The sequence below is a fragment of the Pleurodeles waltl genome, chromosome 5 (assembly GCF_031143425.1).
Source record: "Pleurodeles waltl isolate 20211129_DDA chromosome 5, aPleWal1.hap1.20221129, whole genome shotgun sequence".
Taxonomy (NCBI): domain Eukaryota; kingdom Metazoa; phylum Chordata; class Amphibia; order Caudata; family Salamandridae; genus Pleurodeles; species Pleurodeles waltl.
In genome coordinates, this window is record NC_090444.1 from 230,476,669 (window position 1) to 230,493,877 (window position 17,209).

Below are 17,209 nucleotides of genomic sequence, written 5' to 3' on the forward strand. Positions count from 1 at the left end.
CCTTGGCATCAGGGCCCTTGGTACTAGAAGTACCAGTTACAAGGGACTTATCTGAATGCCAGGGTGTGCCAGTTGTGGATACAATGGTACATTTTAGGTGAAGGAACACTGGTGCTGGGGCCTGGTTAGCAGGGTCCCAGCACTCTTCTCAGTCAAGTCAGCATCAGTATCAGGCAAAAAGTGGGGGGTAACTGCAACAGGGAGCCATTTCTTTACACAAGCCCCCCCCAGCCCACAGGCCAGGAGACTCAGCCCAAGCTGGGAGAGTCTTCCTAGTCTGTCAGGCGAGGAAGAGTAGGAGAAATAGGCTGGTTAGTTGCAGGGCCTACTCTGCCTTACATCCTTCTGTTCAGGTCATTCCCTTTGGGGAACTGACCTACTTCCACAGTGATAGGACCTAGTCTGAATTGCCTCTTGTCTGCCTCTTCAATGTCTCCACCCATTCTTTCTATTTTGGTCTTAGAGGTATCCACCTCTGCTACCTTTATCTTGGCCAGGGTTACCCCTAGCTTACCCAGAGAGGTTACCCAGAGCTGGAGTAACCCCACCATGACCAATAGGGTCAGGGGGCCTAACTTGCTATTTGGCATGGGGTCAGACCACCATGCTAAGGATAGTGCAGCCATAAAGGCTAACACCCAGCAGAGGCCACTGACAGCTGTCAGTGCCCAGAACCACACCTTTAGCTCTTCACCTAAAAGGGAAGGGGCTAAGTTACAGGCTTCTTTGGGTTCAGGTTGCCTGTCTGCTGTATTGGAGTGGGGGGTTACCACATCTTGTAGTAAACACCCTTCTTCCACTCTTTCTTCTGTTAGCTGAGGAGCCACCCACTCAGATTTAACAGTTGCCTGACTAGCCAGGACTTCTTGTGGGTCAGGTTGGACTTTATCAGGGCCATTTTTGGAGTTCTCCCCTACTGGAGCAGAATCTCCTTGGCTTGCTGTAACCTTGGCTAAAGGTTGTCCACCCTTCCTACTCTGTTTTCTTTTCTTCTTCTTCTGGGGCCTGCTTGCATTTACTGCAGAGGCAGGACTTCCAGAATCCTTGGGAGGGGACTGGCACTGGACCAGTTCCTCTCTTGAGCTCTGACTAACCTCTGGGTAGTCATTTCCAAGGAGACAATCAAGGGGGAGGTCTGTACTGACTACTACCCTTCTCCAGCTAAGAGTGCCACCCACTTCTATGGGCACTAAAGCCACAGGCCTCTTAGTGACCCTGTCTAGGCTAACTCTTACCCTGGCAGTCTCACCTGGGATGTACTGGTTTGAGAGCACCAGCCTGTCATGCACAATAGTGTGACTGGCACAAGTGTCTCTCAGGGCAGTGGTTGGGATTCCATTCACCAGTAGGTGGTGGAAGTGTCTACTTCCCTCTGGAATCTCCAACTCACCTGTTGGGCCCTGTTTCCAGTTGAAGGCTAGGAAGACCTCCTCATCTGAGGAGTCATCTCCCATGGCTACACTGGTTACCCCAGGAATTTTGTTCTGGGGTTTGTTTTTGGGACAAGAAGTGTCCTTGGTGTGGTGCCCAGACTGTTTACAGTTGTGGCACCATGCCTTAGTGGCATCCCAGTTCTTACCCTGGTACCCACCTTTGTTTTGGGTTGTGTCTTGGGGCCCACCCACCTGTTCTGGTTTTTGGGGGCCTACAGAGGACTCTTTTTCTTTGTTTCTAGTGTTACCCACTTTCTCCTGGGGAGTTTTTGTAACCCCTTTCTTTTGGTCACCCCCAGTGGAAGTTTTGGTTACCCTAGTCTTGACCCAGTGGTCTGCCTTCTTTCCCAATTCTTGGGGAGAAATTGGACCTAGGTCTACCAGATACTGATGCAACTTTTCATTGAAGCAGTTACTTAAAATGTGTTCTTTCATAAACAAATTATAAAGCCCAACATAGTCACACACTTCATTTCCAGTTAACCAACCATCTAGTGTTTTTACTGAGTAGTCAACAAAGTCAACCCAGGTCTGGCTCGAGGATTTTTGAGCCCCCCTGAACCTAATCCTGTACTCCTCAGTGGAGAATCCAAAGCCCTCAATCAGGGTACCCTTCATGAGGTCATAAGATTCTGCATCTTTTCCAGAGAGTGTGAGGAGTCTATCCCTACACTTTCCAGTGAACATTTCCCAAAGGAGAGCACCCCAGTGAGATCTGTTCACTTTTCTGGTTACACAAGCCCTCTCAAAAGCTGTGAACCATTTGGTGATGTCATCACCATCTTCATATTTTGTCACAATCCCTTTGGGGATTTTTAACATGTCAGGAGAATCTCTGACCCTATTTATATTGCTGCCACCATTGATGGGTCCTAGGCCCATCTCTTGTCTTTCCCTTTCTATGGCTAGGAGCTGTCTCTCTAAAGCCAATCTTTTGGCCATCCTGGCTAACAGGAGGTCATCTTCACTGAGAGCATCCTCAGTGATTTCAGAAATGTGGGACCCTCCTGTGAGGGACTCACTATTTCGGACTAACACAGTTGGAGACAGGACTTGAGGGGTCCTGTTCTCCCTATTTAGGACTGGAGGAGGGACATTGGCCTCCAAGTCACTAATTTCTTCCTCTGTGATGTCATCATCAGAGGGGTTGGCTTTTTCAAACTCTGCCAACAGCTCCTGGAGCTGAATTTTGGTAGGTCTGGAGCCAATGGTTATTTTCTTTATATTACAGAGAGACCTTAGCTCCCTCATCTTAAGATGGAGGTAAGGTGTGGTGTCGAGTTCCACCACCTGCATCTCTGTATCAGACATTATTCTGCTAAGAGTTGGAATACTTTTTAAAGAATCTAAAACTGTTTCTAGAATCTAATTTCAAACTTTTAACAAACTTTTAAACTCTAAAAGACAATGCTAAACAGGGACTTAACACACAAGGCCCTAGCAGGACTTTTAAGAATTTAGAAAAATTTCAAATTGCAAAAATGAATTTCTAATGACAATTTTGGAATTTGTCGTGTGATCAGGTATTGGCTGAGTAGTCCAGCAAATGCAAAGTCTTGTACCCCACCGCTGCCACCAATGTAGGAAGTTGGCTCTGTATGCACTATTTCAAAGCCGAGTCGGGGTCGCCGGGTGCAGTGTTGCAAGTCTCACGCTTCTTGCGGGGAGCTTGCAGGGTTCTTTAACGCTGCTGGAAACAAAGTTGCAGCTTTTCTTGGAGCAGGTCCGCTGTCCTCGGGAGTTTCTTGTCTTTTCGAAGCAGGGGCAGTCCTCAGAGGATGTCGAGGTCGCTGGTCCCTTTGGAAGGCGTCGCTGGAGCAGGATCTTTGGAAGGCAGGAGACAGGCCGGTGAGTTTCTGGAGCCAAGGCAGTTGTCGTCTTCTGGTCTTCCGCTGCAGGGGTTTTCAGCTGGGCAGTCCTTCTTCTTGTAGTTGCAGGAATCTAATTTTCTAGGGTTCAGGGTAGCCCTTAAATACTAAATTTAAGGGCGTGTTTAGGTCTGGGGGGTTAGTAGCCAATGGCTACTAGCCCTGAGGGTGGGTACACCCTCTTTGTGCCTCCTCCCAAGGGGAGGGGGTCACAATCCTAACCCTATTGGGGGAATCCTCCATCTGCAAGATGGAGGATTTCTAAAAGTTAGAGTCACCTCAGCTCAGGACACCTTAGGGGCTGTCCTGACTGGTCAGTGACTCCTCCTTGTTTTTCTCATTATCTTCTCCGGCCCTGCCGCCAAAAGTGGGGCCTGGCCGGAGGGGGCGGGCAACTCCACTAGCTGGAGTGTCCTGCTGGGTTGGCACAAAGGAGGTGAGCCTTTGAGGCTCACCGCCAGGTGTGACAATTCCTGCCTGGGGGAGGTGTTAGCATCTCCACCCAGTGCAGGCTTTGTTACTGGCCTCAGAGTGACAAAGGCACTCTCCCCATGGGGCCAGCAACATGTCTCGGTTTGTGGCAGGCTGCTAAAACTAGTCAGCCTACACAGATAGTTGGTTAAGTTTCAGGGGGCACCTCTAAGGTGCCCTCTGTGGTGTATTTTACAATAAAATGTACACTGGCATCAGTGTGCATTTATTGTGCTGAGAAGTTTGATACCAAACTTCCCAGTTTTCAGTGTAGCCATCATGGTGCTGTGGAGTTCGTGTTTGACAGACTCCCAGACCATATACTCTTATGGCTACCCTGCACTTACAATGTCTAAGGTTTTGCTTAGACACTGTAGGGGCACAGTGCTCATGCACTGGTACCCTCACCTATGGTATAGTGCACCCTGCTTTAGGGCTGTAAGGCCTGCTAGAGGGGTGTCTTATCTATACTGCATAGGCAGTGAGAGGCTGGCATGGCACCCTGAGGGGAGTGCCATGTCGACTTACTCATTTTGTTCTCACTAGCACACACAGGCTTGTAAGCAGTGTGTCTGTGCTGAGTGAGGGGTCTCTAGGGTGGCATAAGACATGCTGCAGCCCTTAGAGACCTTCCTTGGCATCAGGGCCCTTGGTACTAGAAGTACCAGTTACAAGGGACTTATCTGAATGCCAGGGTGTGCCAGTTGTGGATACAATGGTACATTTTAGGTGAAGGAACACTGGTGCTGGGGCCTGGTTAGCAGGGTCCCAGCACTCTTCTCAGTCAAGTCAGCATCAGTATCAGGCAAAAAGTGGGGGGTAACTGCAACAGGGAGCCATTTCTTTACACCATCAATGACATGATCTTGTACTTAGAGCATAGGGTTAACCTGTTACCTGTGGCACCAATGTTATTTTCACAAGATGACCAAGGCGCACACCAAATATGACGGGAGAGGCAAGTGTTGATGTGTGGATCACCTTTCCATTTTGTGGCCAATTTCTCGTTCTTGTAGTAATGTTGGATGGAACAAGATGGATTATTTTTTTACCCAATTATTGAAATAAATATGCCCGCCATCATCCAAGAACTAAAGCCTAAATTCCACCAGGGTAATCTAGTGCATTCAATCCTCATCAAAGAGAAGATCTTCTAACTTTTCATGTGGATAGCTCGTTCCTTACCGGACACTAAGGACTGGGCACTCCTCTCATCATAAAAATACTGAAGCTCACTCTGAAACACTAATCATCCATTTACCTGTGATCAGCACCCTTTGGTGAGCAAAAGCTAGCTATTTGAACAGGCACATTGAAGACCGCAATCTCTTTGCCCCAGCAATCGGACTTTCATAGTGGCTATAGTATGGAAACGGCCACCCTAGAACTCCTAGATGATAGCCACAGTATGTCAGATTACTATGTATGCTTGACATTCTGGGGTTTACTTGACATAATTGATCACTGACAGCTTTTACACATTTTGGAGACCTGCAGGGGGCATAGGAGGTGAGGTCCTTAAATTGTTCAGCGTTTTTGTATTCAACCAAAAACAAATAATAACTGGTAGTTGCCATCCAGAATTAATCTGTGATGTGTAGAACTCCCCATGCTTCCATTCTAGCTTCAGTACTGTTCAGTCTTTACATGTAACCGCTGATAAGCCTGATGGAGGGATCAGGTGCAACTATTCACTGACATGCAAATTATGCCTAACTGTACGTGGAGGTGTTATTAACTGAAGTCTTCACCACAGTAAAGTCAGTGCAATGAAAATTAAAGACTGGATAGCAGAAAAACTAACGCAAAACCCTCAGTAAACTGGCTGCCTTTTAATCAAATTACTGATTAATTACTCTACGTGCTTAGAAAAAAAAAGTCTGTCTTCTTTCTAAGAAGGAAGTGGAATCATTAGGCATGTATATTGGTTCACATCTCACTCGGGCCTCCCATGTGAAGGTTGTGGCTTCTAAAGCCCAAGCAACTCTGTTAGTATTAAAAAGCTTAATCCGTTCCTTCATCCCAATGACTTTTGACAGATGGTGCAGTCTCTAGATCTAAAAGAGTCATCGGCATCTCTGTCCTAAGTGGTCTTCACATATCACTCTGGCATCCCATGTGGAGGATGTAGCTTCTAAAGCCCGAGTAGCCCTGTTAGCATTAAAACGTTTAACCATTTCCTCATCCCAGTGACTTTTGACAAATGGTGCAGACCCAGTTGTTATCCAAAATGGTCATCAGCATCTGTGCCCTAAGTGTCCTTGACCCTGGCAAAGCGTTCATGCCCTCTGCTGCCAAACTCTTTATTAGGTACCACAAAATATGAGTATATAACCCTGGTTCTCAGAAACCTGCTCTAGCTTCCTCTTGAGGCTAGACAAAAATTAAGAATGGCTGTTTTCTACATGCAAAACATTGTCTCAACAAACTAGGCAAACCTGCATTGGATCAAACATTCACATATTTGAATAATTTTCCCTTGTCAGGCTGGGAAACTCTGGTAACTTAAAACAGCAGCAAACAATATTGAAATGGCCATAGGTCTAACAGCAGTGTTTGTTTAGTAGCACATCCACCTCATTTGAATCAACCCCAGACTTCAGCAAATCAGGTGGACGTGCTGAGGTCTCTTTTGCCCCTAGAGGCCACCATAGCCCAGATTCCTTTTGCACATTTTGAATGAGGTTGTACTGGGTCAGAGCTTCGCATTTAACAGTCTCAGAACGTGCTGTTATTTTACTTTGACTTCTGTTTAATCTCTCCTGGGCTTAAACCAGTTCCACAAACTGTGTTTTTTTTTCTAGGATTTTTAAGACTTTCCGTCTGCTCGCTTCCGCTCAAAAATACCTAGGAAAGGAGAGTGACCTTTTTTTTCTTCTCAAAGAACAACATTCCTCCCTTAATGAGAAGCCCCACTCACTTCTTTATGATTTAGTAAAAAGTGATCTTTCAAGTATTTCCACAACTGTTCCTTTGCAAAAGCATGTGTAGCTATCTGAGCTGGAGTTCACCACTACAGCGCCTTACCATAAAGGCAAAATGAAACCTTTGTTAGAAAAAGGAGAAGTCAAGCCTGCACAAAAAATGATGTGAAATTCTAGCTCCTCTGAAATTCTGTCAGTAGTCCTGCCTAAAACATCAAAGAAGAACCTGCGATCAATATTAAAGAATCCATTGTCTATCATATCATTGTTGACAAACATCTTGCCGGTGAGGTCTTCAAGTAATGCACCTTAAAAGATGTAACAGAGGACGACGCGATTGGTGACCATGTTAAAGATGACTTCCTAAACCCTCATCAGCAATGACATCGGTCTCCTTGATGATAACCACTTAAACTACAACCACGCTGTCAACGGCTACAGTACCTTCAATAGCCTTGTCGATGATGACAGATGCACGTCTTTTGCCATTTTTTGAGGCAACATCAGCCTGTTCACACTGACAATAGATCACTTTTCATTTACTAGTGCATATATTGGACTCTGACCTGGAGGCTGACACCAGTGATCAAGATAGTCTTGGATAGGGCATTTTGTCTTGTGCAGTCATATAAGTGCTACATTCCAAAATATGAAGAAGGGGTCTACAACAAGGAAGAGGAGGATACAGACTTTCAGTAGAACTATTAGCATTAGGAGCATTATTTTTTTTATCTGAAGGCCATCATAGGGACTGTGGGCTGTCATATGAACAGTGGCACCAGTAGAATAAACCTCCTGTATTGTGGGTGCCAGTTGACATCATGACCAAACTGCAGCAAATGATGGGAACTTTCTGAAAGCATTTCTCAACCGACATTACCCAACTGTGTATGCCCAGAGCCAAATTATATGGTGGAAGATAACTCTCCTTATAGCAATCATGAATAGAAGATGAGGAGAAAGGTGAGGCCATGGAGGAAGATGGTGATTCAAAGAACAGGGAAGCAGTGGCGGCCGGCAGCTTTGGGAGGGGGGGGCGGGACACACACACACGCACACACTCAGACACGCACACACACACACTTAGACACGCACACACACACTCAGACACGCACATCCATTAACAACACTCATTCCATTCAAACATGCACGCACCAAACATTCATTTTACAAGATCAGACACATTCATTCTTACACACACACATTCATTCTTACACACATGCACGCACATCCATTAACAACACTCATAACACTCAAACATGCACGCGCGCACCAAACATTCAATGTAAAACATAACACACATACATACACACATACACACTTACCTTTAGCCTTCAGGTCCCAGGAGGGTTGGGACTGCTGCCTTCCCTCATTGGCTGTCCTGAGGTCAGCCAATGAGTGAAGGCAGCAGTCCCAGCCTCGTCACAGAGTGGGATGGGGTCAGTGAGACTGCTGACCCCACCCCACTCTGTGATGAAGTGTCACTGATTGACACTCGCCCTGGGCGCTTCAGGGCTTAAACTGAAGCGCCCAGGGAGTGTGTCAATTGGTGATGCTTTCCTCGTCACCCAGGGGAGGGCCTCGAGGCACCTTTGCTGGGCCGAGGAGGTCACGCCCATAGGAGCTGTGATCTCCTCAGCCCAGCAAAGTTCAGCTCAGGCAGCCAGGAGTCTGTGCAAATCGCGCATGTCTGCTCCTGGCTGCCTGACCTGAATATGAAGAGTGTCTGTCAGGCTGACCTTTGTTCAGCCTGACAGACACTCTTCATGGGGTGGGGGGGCATGGCCCCTCCGCCCTAAAGGACGGGCTGCCACTGCAGGGAAGATAGGAAGAACTTCATCTTAGACAAGAAAGGAGACAGATTCTGTTCCACGGCCAGAATTTTCACCAGACGTAGCTCAGTTTTATGCTTTGTTAGAAGGGCAGCGAAGTTTGACCTTCCAGCTTTATCAGGGAAGGAACAGTGTTTCTTGTATGATTTAAGGAAAAGCCCAGAAAGACAACTAAGTCTGTGCTCACCTAGATCATATTTAGAAAGAAGGTCTGAAGCTCATGTGGTCACTGGTCATGGTAGTGGAAATGGTGCCATGCCTATTAAACAGTCCTTCGAAAAATCGACTCGCCCACTCGCTATGTCGAGTCACGTTTTATCAGTTCAAGCTATTTTTTTAGGACCTACTCGCCCTTTCTGGCGAGTTGGCAAAGAACAGGTGTTCTGTTCAGTCAAAGTGATAAAGACGCTTTTAAATCTTGTTCTTGTTACATTTGCTCTGTGTTGAGAGACAGAGGTCAAAAGCCAGTTTGTCTTTTTTTATTCTAACTGCAGAGTTCCAGGATTTTGTAAGGTGACCTGTCCAACCTACTATAAAAAGTGTGAAATAAAAGGCTGTGTGGGTTTTTCAAGCACACATTTAAGTAACTAAGTCCAATTTATGCACATTTCAAAATAGGTCAGTAGCTGTGAAAGACCGTTTTATTCAGTATGATGAAAACAATATTTAATAGGATGAAAACAAAGAACACTTTACTTGATATCCAAATGATAAATATGTTTCCTGAAACCCAGGTTTCACAGATGATTATTACACTACATAGTTTTATCAGTAAAGCTGCAAGTTAGTGAGAACGTTCGTGGACATTTCCTGGAAATGTACTGTCTGTAAATGACAGTGAGCTGCCACATAATGCTTAGTAATACATATATTAAAAGTGAGTGTTTAAACATAAAACTGGGAAATACTTCTGCCCCGATGGCAATGCTATTAGTAAACTAAGATAAGTCACAGATCATGTGTATCCTATATGTGGGCTAGATTTTTATTTATACATGGAGAAAACATTTAGTCTATTTAATCAAATAGAAGAGGTTTTGTGTACAGCAGAAATGCTGAACTTGTATATTTGAAGATGCACTCATGTGAGAATGAAGGAAAAGGCTACTCTATAAAATAAAATATTCACCTAGGATCACACAATTTGAGACCCATTTACGGGTCAAGTACATTACAGTTAGGTCGAGTAGATTATTCAAGTTACTCGACCTGTAGGTCTAGTAACAATTTTATGATTTTTTGAGGCCCAATAAAAGAAATACATGGCGTCCTACTCTGCAAAAGTATGTTTAACTGACCATCCTAAACCAGACTTTTATTGCGGCAGCTGCTATCACCAACCTGTGCTCCTTCTGGGAGGTGTAGTGACAACTTATCGTGCGGAGTGAGCTCAGTGGTGACCACTTCCATAAAGATGACAACTGCACTGGCCATCCTTAGCTGATACGACTTCCAAATGTAGCATGTATATCTCACGTCTAATAGACTTAATTTCTGAAGACAGGAAGGTAGATGCTAAAGCCATAGTGAAAGAGGAGGGTAACACTTCAGCTTCCATTACTAATTCACCATTGTTGTCTTGAATACTGCTTTTTGACAACATGCAACAGCAGCGGTTCTTCGGAGACCAGGCTGTCTCAGGTTTACTTCTTTCTGCCCTATAGTGCTAAATCTTTGATATGCCTTTTGATGATGCACCCGGTTTACAAAACATGCAGAATCTTGCAAAATATCACAGCTGAAACAGAGACACTGTGCTCATGAAGAGCCCTGCAATAAAGATGTGCTCCTTCCTCTTCCTTTTATGGCTACAGGTGTTGCAAAGATTACAGGGGAGGCTACAACAAATGTAGTGTACAAGGGCACTAATGTTCTATCCGTAAAATGTGGTTTTGACCAAGAATACTAGTCTGTGTCACTCAAGTTACCACTAACCTATAGATCCTAATGTTGCTGCTAGAACAACATAAAACCCACCACTCACTGTCCCTGTCAACACTGCTGAACATGTTCAAGACTGCTTGACATCGAGAGGGAAGAGGGGTGGATCGGAAATGAGGTCTGATAGAAGGCACATGAGACAGTCTGGTTTGAGTCATATAGCTTGTCTCGTCAAATGGAGGCTCTCTTGTATGTTCAGCAGTCTTCCACGAGTGACTGCTCTTATATACTAAACAGAACACAAGACTATTCTTAATTTATGCTGTTTAATCAATTTCAGTTGAATGTGATTTTACATGTATTTCACACGAAAGGTAACATTCTACTGAAAAAATATATAACCCAAAAATCATTTTAACAATGTGCATTATAGTAAAGAGTCAGCCTATCGGAGGTACAGTACCTTTATCTTGCTAGATCCAGGGGAATCGTTGTGAGATGGATTATTTCCCGAGGTCCAGTACACAATGGTTAAAGCTCCATATCGTGAAGCACTAAAACAAATGTTCACTCAGGATTTGTTAGGAACTCTGCAAAGGCTCAAGTGACAGTTGTTGCAGAGCTACTTAGAAGACAAGGCAGAGTTCTGAGGTGCAAGGGGCAGTTTATGACTCCCAACAGTAGTTTCACAATTTAAACAAATAAAATCTAACTCTCCTTAGCTAATCACTAAATAAGTGCAAGTTAAAGGGGAGCCCCCTGCACCCTAGACTACTTCTAAGAGGCCTAATTTAGTGTGGACACATTTGCCTCTTGACGCACTCCTAAATTTCCATGCTGTTGACTAAGTCACCCTTGCCCACTGGTGGGTTTATAGTGTTTGCAAAGGCTTTGAAATGCCAGCACCTGTAAATGTAAATTCACTTAATACCATTTGGAATATGATGCACAATATTTCAGAAGTTGACAAGAAAGAACAAATACAATATAGAGAAAAATAATACTTCTCTGTTAATGTTGAGTTGTTCCAACCATTTTAAATAGGGTGCAGCCAACCTGTGTTTCACCCCCTTTTGACACACTGGACTGCGGCTTTTTCAAGGCATGGGTCGGAGTGATTCTTTGGTCAAAGCTGTCCCATGTAAATCCGGTATTGGTGCAGAGGCCTAGTACCGTCTTTGAAGGAATGCTTTTACGTGTGGGCCAGGTAGAAATGGCAACCAGGTGTCTAAGGGCAATGCATTTTCGATCACATGTTCGGGCATCTTCGCTTACACTTTTTTGCCATTTTTCCTCATTCCCAGAGTGTTGATGAATGTCGTAGCAGATCACTGCTCACTAATACTAATTGTTCCGTGGTGGCTATGCCAGTTCTGGTGCTGCAGCTGTCACAGTATCCCTCTATACAGTTCAGGAACCATCCAATTCTCCTCTTCATACACAATTGACAGGTTGTCCACCTTGACCTGAAGTCACCCAAACTGACGTCTCAACATTCCTGCGGACTGCTGGGAAATACAGGCTCAATTACACTGTTTACAACAAATTAGGACTTAGAATGCCAATTGGAAGCACGTCTGTGTTTAGTCTATGGATAAATGTCTTATCCCCTATATCATGCTTTACTTGCTGCACCTAGTCCAACAAGGTATCAAATGTTCCTCGAACCGAGTTTCCTTGGCTGCAAAATCGAGATTTAGGAGGACAAACGGTGATTCATAGTCATTAGGCCAAAAAATCCTCAATCCATGAAGTACCTTTTGCACCCTTTTTTACCGGTGAGAGACTCTCGAGTACTATGGGTGCTGAGAACATTGTTTGGTCAACTAATGTTGCCACCCTTCGAGTACATCCACAGAGCACATCTCAGGTTTCTCTCATATAAAACTGGTTTACTGCTATCGCTCAACTCAGCGAGGAGAGTTGGAGATCTTCAAGAAATTCACAGTAAAGAACCATACTGTCTCTTCACAAAGGTTGAAGTCAGTTGCGCCCCAACCATAGGTTCATGGTGAAATTCCTGTTGGACTTTACCTGAAAAAAATTATCTTCTCTTTTTTTTCAAACCCACCCACGTCTTCAGAAATATTCTTACATTTGTTGGATCTGGTGCATCAGTTTATAAACATATAATTGGATTAAAATAAAATAAGGGCATATGTACATCTGACCAGTTACTTTTCTTGTTTGTCTTCCTGGACATGGATCTCCAATTTTTTAATCAAGGAATTGCCAACTGCCTGTCAGCCTGGATAGGAGTTGCTTCCCTCTAACTCCATTTTCCCATGTTTGGCAACTTGTGTAGATTAGCTTAAAACAATCTATCCTCCCTGGTCAGAGGCTCTCTATCTATTATCTGTATCCTTCACACTTGTTTTATTAGATCTGAGCTACTGTAGCCTCTAAGGGGAGTATGGTGCTTATCACATTCACATCATTGGATAAGGTTTAGATTGCTTCAAATGAGATGGATGTGCTAACAAATATGAATACTGTTGTGCCTGTGTCCTTTTTAACATTTTTAACAGCTGTTGAATTTTCTTGTGATTCACGCCCTGATGATGGGGAATGATAAGTAAGTTAGTTTATGAAAGATATCTAGAGTTACAGATAAGTAACTAATTTTCGATTTACGGTTGTTGCTCAAAAGTTCTGGCAATAAACTCAGCTTAAGAATACTATGGAACCTTACTGTTGAAACCAGGATATTCAACACCTAAAGAACAGCAACGCAAAACTGTATAGGAGCTGCCACATCAATTTGGAAATCACTTCTGGTGAAACATTGACAGAATGAATCTCTTCTCATTTTCCATAAGAAGACTGGAAACTTTCCTCTTTCAAAGCCACCTAAACCAGTGATCATTTTCTAAAGCATGACCGAATCTCCCCTGAGCACCTTTCCTTTGCCTTCACCTTTGCCTTTCTTCCTCTCTTTCCATGTTTTTAAATCCAGTAACACAAAATGATTTGCTTGCTCTAAATTTTATCCTGACTTCCTCAAGCAGTCCTTCATGTTCTTGGCTCCTAGTTAAATCCTTATGTCCTCACATTTTTTCCTCCCTGTGTTCATCCACTAACCTTCTCCTTTGTCAGCTTCTTGCCTTCGTTATCTTTGTGCCTGTTGAGTTGTTTTTCTTGCTTACAGTTTGATGTAAGTTGAAAGACTTTTTCTTCGACATACAGTATGCCAAGACCCTGGGGTTGAATGTGCACAATAAGCTTTTTATAAATAAACAACTGTTGTCAATTAAGTGGTAATCGGAACACAGACAATAGTGGAGAGCAAGCATTATTTTCTGTTTAGGCACCTGTAACAGTGAAATCAAAAGGCATAGCTTGCAGATAGCAACACCTAGAGAACAGCAAGAAAACATGTTGGAAAGAATAGCAGTGCATGGTCACTAAAGAGATTCTTTCTATTTCAGGTGCTCGAAGTATGTATCATCAGCTATTTATGAGCAGCCTTCTGATGGATTTAAAATACAAAAAACTTTTTGCTGTGCGTTTTGCAAAAGTAAGTATTTTTATTTTGACTAGAAAATAAACTAAATTATACCTTGATGAGTTAGCCTGGTGAAACCTTTGCTTAAGCAGGATGAAGAAGCATGTTAAAATTGCTGTATTTTGCAAGTGCACTCTTGCAGTAAAATAAGAACAGTTTTTCAGTATACCTGTTAGCATAACATTTATACTGCTCATATTTGATTGGTACTGTTTTTATGAAATTTTATAATTTGTACTGTAATAAATTCAAATTTATTGGGAACACCCTTCAAGCGTAGTTGTTTGACTGTCATTGGGCATGCCTTTTGGTGCTTGGTATTTAGAACAGCTCTGATTAGTAGACGTCCTGTTGTAAGTAACAGTATTAATGCAAGAATGGCTGTTTAGTGTGCCCTGATCCTCTGCTTACACTTCTGGCAGCCTCATGAAGTGCAGCCGTACAAGGGTACATCATATACAAAGTTCCTTCTTGAAGAAAAAACAATTGGTAATGAGCAGGTAAACATTGGGAGCTTCTGATGTTTCTGCTATCTAGGGAGGTCCAGAAAGAGGGTTGTAGGTGTGGAGAACTCAAAAGTAAATTATATTGATTTTGAGTTCCCTGCCCACAACCTTTGAGAAAACTGGTGGGTATGCGTTCTGAGCGTGATGGCCTTGAAACATAACAGCTCAGTCAATTTCAGAAAAAAGCAAGATGCAGGTGGCATTGTGAGATGAGTACCACTTTGGTCCCTTTTTTGATACTGTTGACCATGCAGTTCTGATCATATGACTAGCAGAGTTTGGAATCTTTGGAACTGTATTGGCTGGCTTAATTCGTTCTTGGAGCACTGGTCCTAAACTTTCTTGTGGGTTCCTCAATGTTTTGAGAGTCCCACAGGGCCTCTCTTGTGGCTCTTTTTTTTTTTTTTAACAGTTATCCGTGGCCTTTGTATACTTTAATTAGCGATTTTGGCAGTTTTGATCAATGCAGGCAACACACATCTGTGTCTTATGGCCATCAAATACTTAATGAGTTATAATCATGGATTTCAATTACTGGTTATCCAGCATTGGATCTTTCATAGATTAACATGTTTAACTATGTGAATAGTGTTGCTTCTAGTGTGTTGATAAATGCTAGGTGAACATTGTGTGTGTATTCAGCCCAGCCACCTCATTATGCCAACCAAACTTAACACCAGTGAGTTGGGGTGACAGCGACCCTGTGCCCTCTCCTGAGGCTCCACCCAGATTTTTCCACAGTTGATTTTTGATAGGAACACGCAAGGGCTTATCTCTTCATTCAACATTTTTCACAATAAAAAGTCATAATTTTGCTTTGGAAATATCATGCTACCTCTTTTGTCTGTTTTATTCCCTAATTGTTTTCTTATGGCTGAAGAAGAGAAAAACAAAAGTCACTTTTTAAAAAGTGTGCTCCGTGTGGCAAAAGGCACTGTTGGTACTTAGAGGAGCATTACAAATTGAGGCCACTCAGCAGGATTTGTTGGGGCCTGGAGGTCCAGGGTGCCCCTCCACCTCCCCTACTCTCCTCCCCTCCTTTTTCTCCGATCTTGCCCTTCCTCACTGGGTGGTCACAGTGCCTTGTAGTGAGCCTTGGACTGATGGGGGACGCCGTAGGGGGAGAGGAAAAGGTAGAAAATATGCAGCGGGCCTGATTTGTGCTGCAGTGGGTTGTTGAGTAGCCGGTTTCCCTGCCAAGCCTGGCTGTGAGAGACTGAGGAGAAAGCAAGGCCTGCACAGTCCTATAATTATGCACGCACTAAACTGTGTTTGTCGGGACTTAACTCTGAAAGCGGTGTGACAAACAGGATCTCCACTGCGGCTTTGCTGAGGTCCTCATTTTTCTACACTATACCTCCCAGGTACAAATCATGGCTATGCAAATTAATATATATGCTTCAATACTCAATAAAACAGAAGGTGCTGCTTTGGGTAAAATCCCTTTCCTTTGAGCCTCCAGAAAGTGCATGGTAGAGAGTACCCCTGCTCCCACCATAAAAATCAGGAAGCCCAGGAAGAGAAGAAACTAGAAGGGACTGCTGGGGCTCTGCCTTCTCTGGTGAAGTCCTGACAGTGGTGTGGCCTATGTCACTGGTCTTTGTCGGAGCAGAGAGGGACTCCACTGCTGACTCCTCATCTGGAACTGGCAACAGCGAAAGCCCCAGCACACATACTCTTTAATTCACTTTTTGACTTTGATGTTTGTAAGGGGTGGGCACATGTAGATGGGATTAATCCTGAAGGAGACATAATGCATGATGCATTGGTTCACCAATTATCTGGCCAGATCCCTGCTGGGAGGGAGGTGGCCACATTTTCAAATGTCACCAGTCAGTTACTGAGGCAGGCACTGTAGAGTTCTTCTCAGCAATACCACAAGAATGTTCACCCAGTTATATTTTAAGAGCGATAGATATTTCAATTCATGAGGTCTACGTCAGCGGGAGTTAGATGTGGGTTGCTTAATGGTTCAGTAGAGAGTTTGTCGCTCGGCCATGACAGACACGGTATGAAATGGAAAGTTACACTTACCCCATATGAAGCACGGCAGTAGACAATCAGAAAATGTCTTGCAGATTGCAAACAACCTAAACAGTGGTTCTTCAGGGTTTTAGAAAATAGGTCCCAAGCATAATTTTACTCCAGGAAACACATCTCCTTAGCACTAACTGTAGGATGTTTGGGAGATACAGATAAAATAAGTTCTGTCACACTGGTTACACCATGAGCTTCTAAGGGATAACCATTTAATTGCAGATATTTTCCTATAAATGTGGCAGAGATCCAGCACGATGCCCCGTTGTGCTGGGTCATTATGAATGGCAAATGGAGGATAGCTCTTTGGCCATATCAAGTGTTTATGTCCCTCCTGCATTTATAGAAAGTAACCTACAGAGGCTGCCCAACCTCCTATTAAGGGCTCTGTTGGAGTGAATGGTGTCTGGGAGGAGACTTTTACTTTTTATCCATCCAAGTCATGACACCACAAGCTCACCTGCACAACCCAGGGATATGTCTCTTCAGAAATTGACAGCTTCACTGGGACTCCGTGATGTTTGCTGACTGAATCATCCAACAGATATCCACATGAATATCAGAAGTAGTATAGATTAGACTACTTCTGTGTCCCGGCCCCGGCATCAGACCTTCAGGGAGTTAGTATTCTGCCAAGAGGCTTTTTGGACCACTCCCCGACAGAGATAATAGTCCCATTCCGAGCTAATGGTGGACAATGGTGACTCAATACTTGGTTGTTGTCAGATGAAAGTTTTGTAGGATCTCTGATG

At 43.8% G+C, this 17,209-nt stretch overlaps 1 protein-coding gene across 3 annotated transcripts in view; it reads left to right on the top strand.

Annotated features, from left to right (window-relative positions):
* The window catches only part of UBR2 (ubiquitin protein ligase E3 component n-recognin 2), a 1,248,744-nt gene that overhangs the window by 163,010 nt on the left and 1,068,525 nt on the right, over positions 1 to 17,209 (top strand). For all 3 annotated transcript variants that reach the window (XM_069233963.1, XM_069233965.1, XM_069233964.1), the window contains exon 10: positions 13,838 to 13,926. In XM_069233963.1, the coding sequence (XP_069090064.1) occupies positions 13,838 to 13,926 (89 nt within the window). The remainder of the gene's footprint in view (positions 1 to 13,837; positions 13,927 to 17,209) is intronic.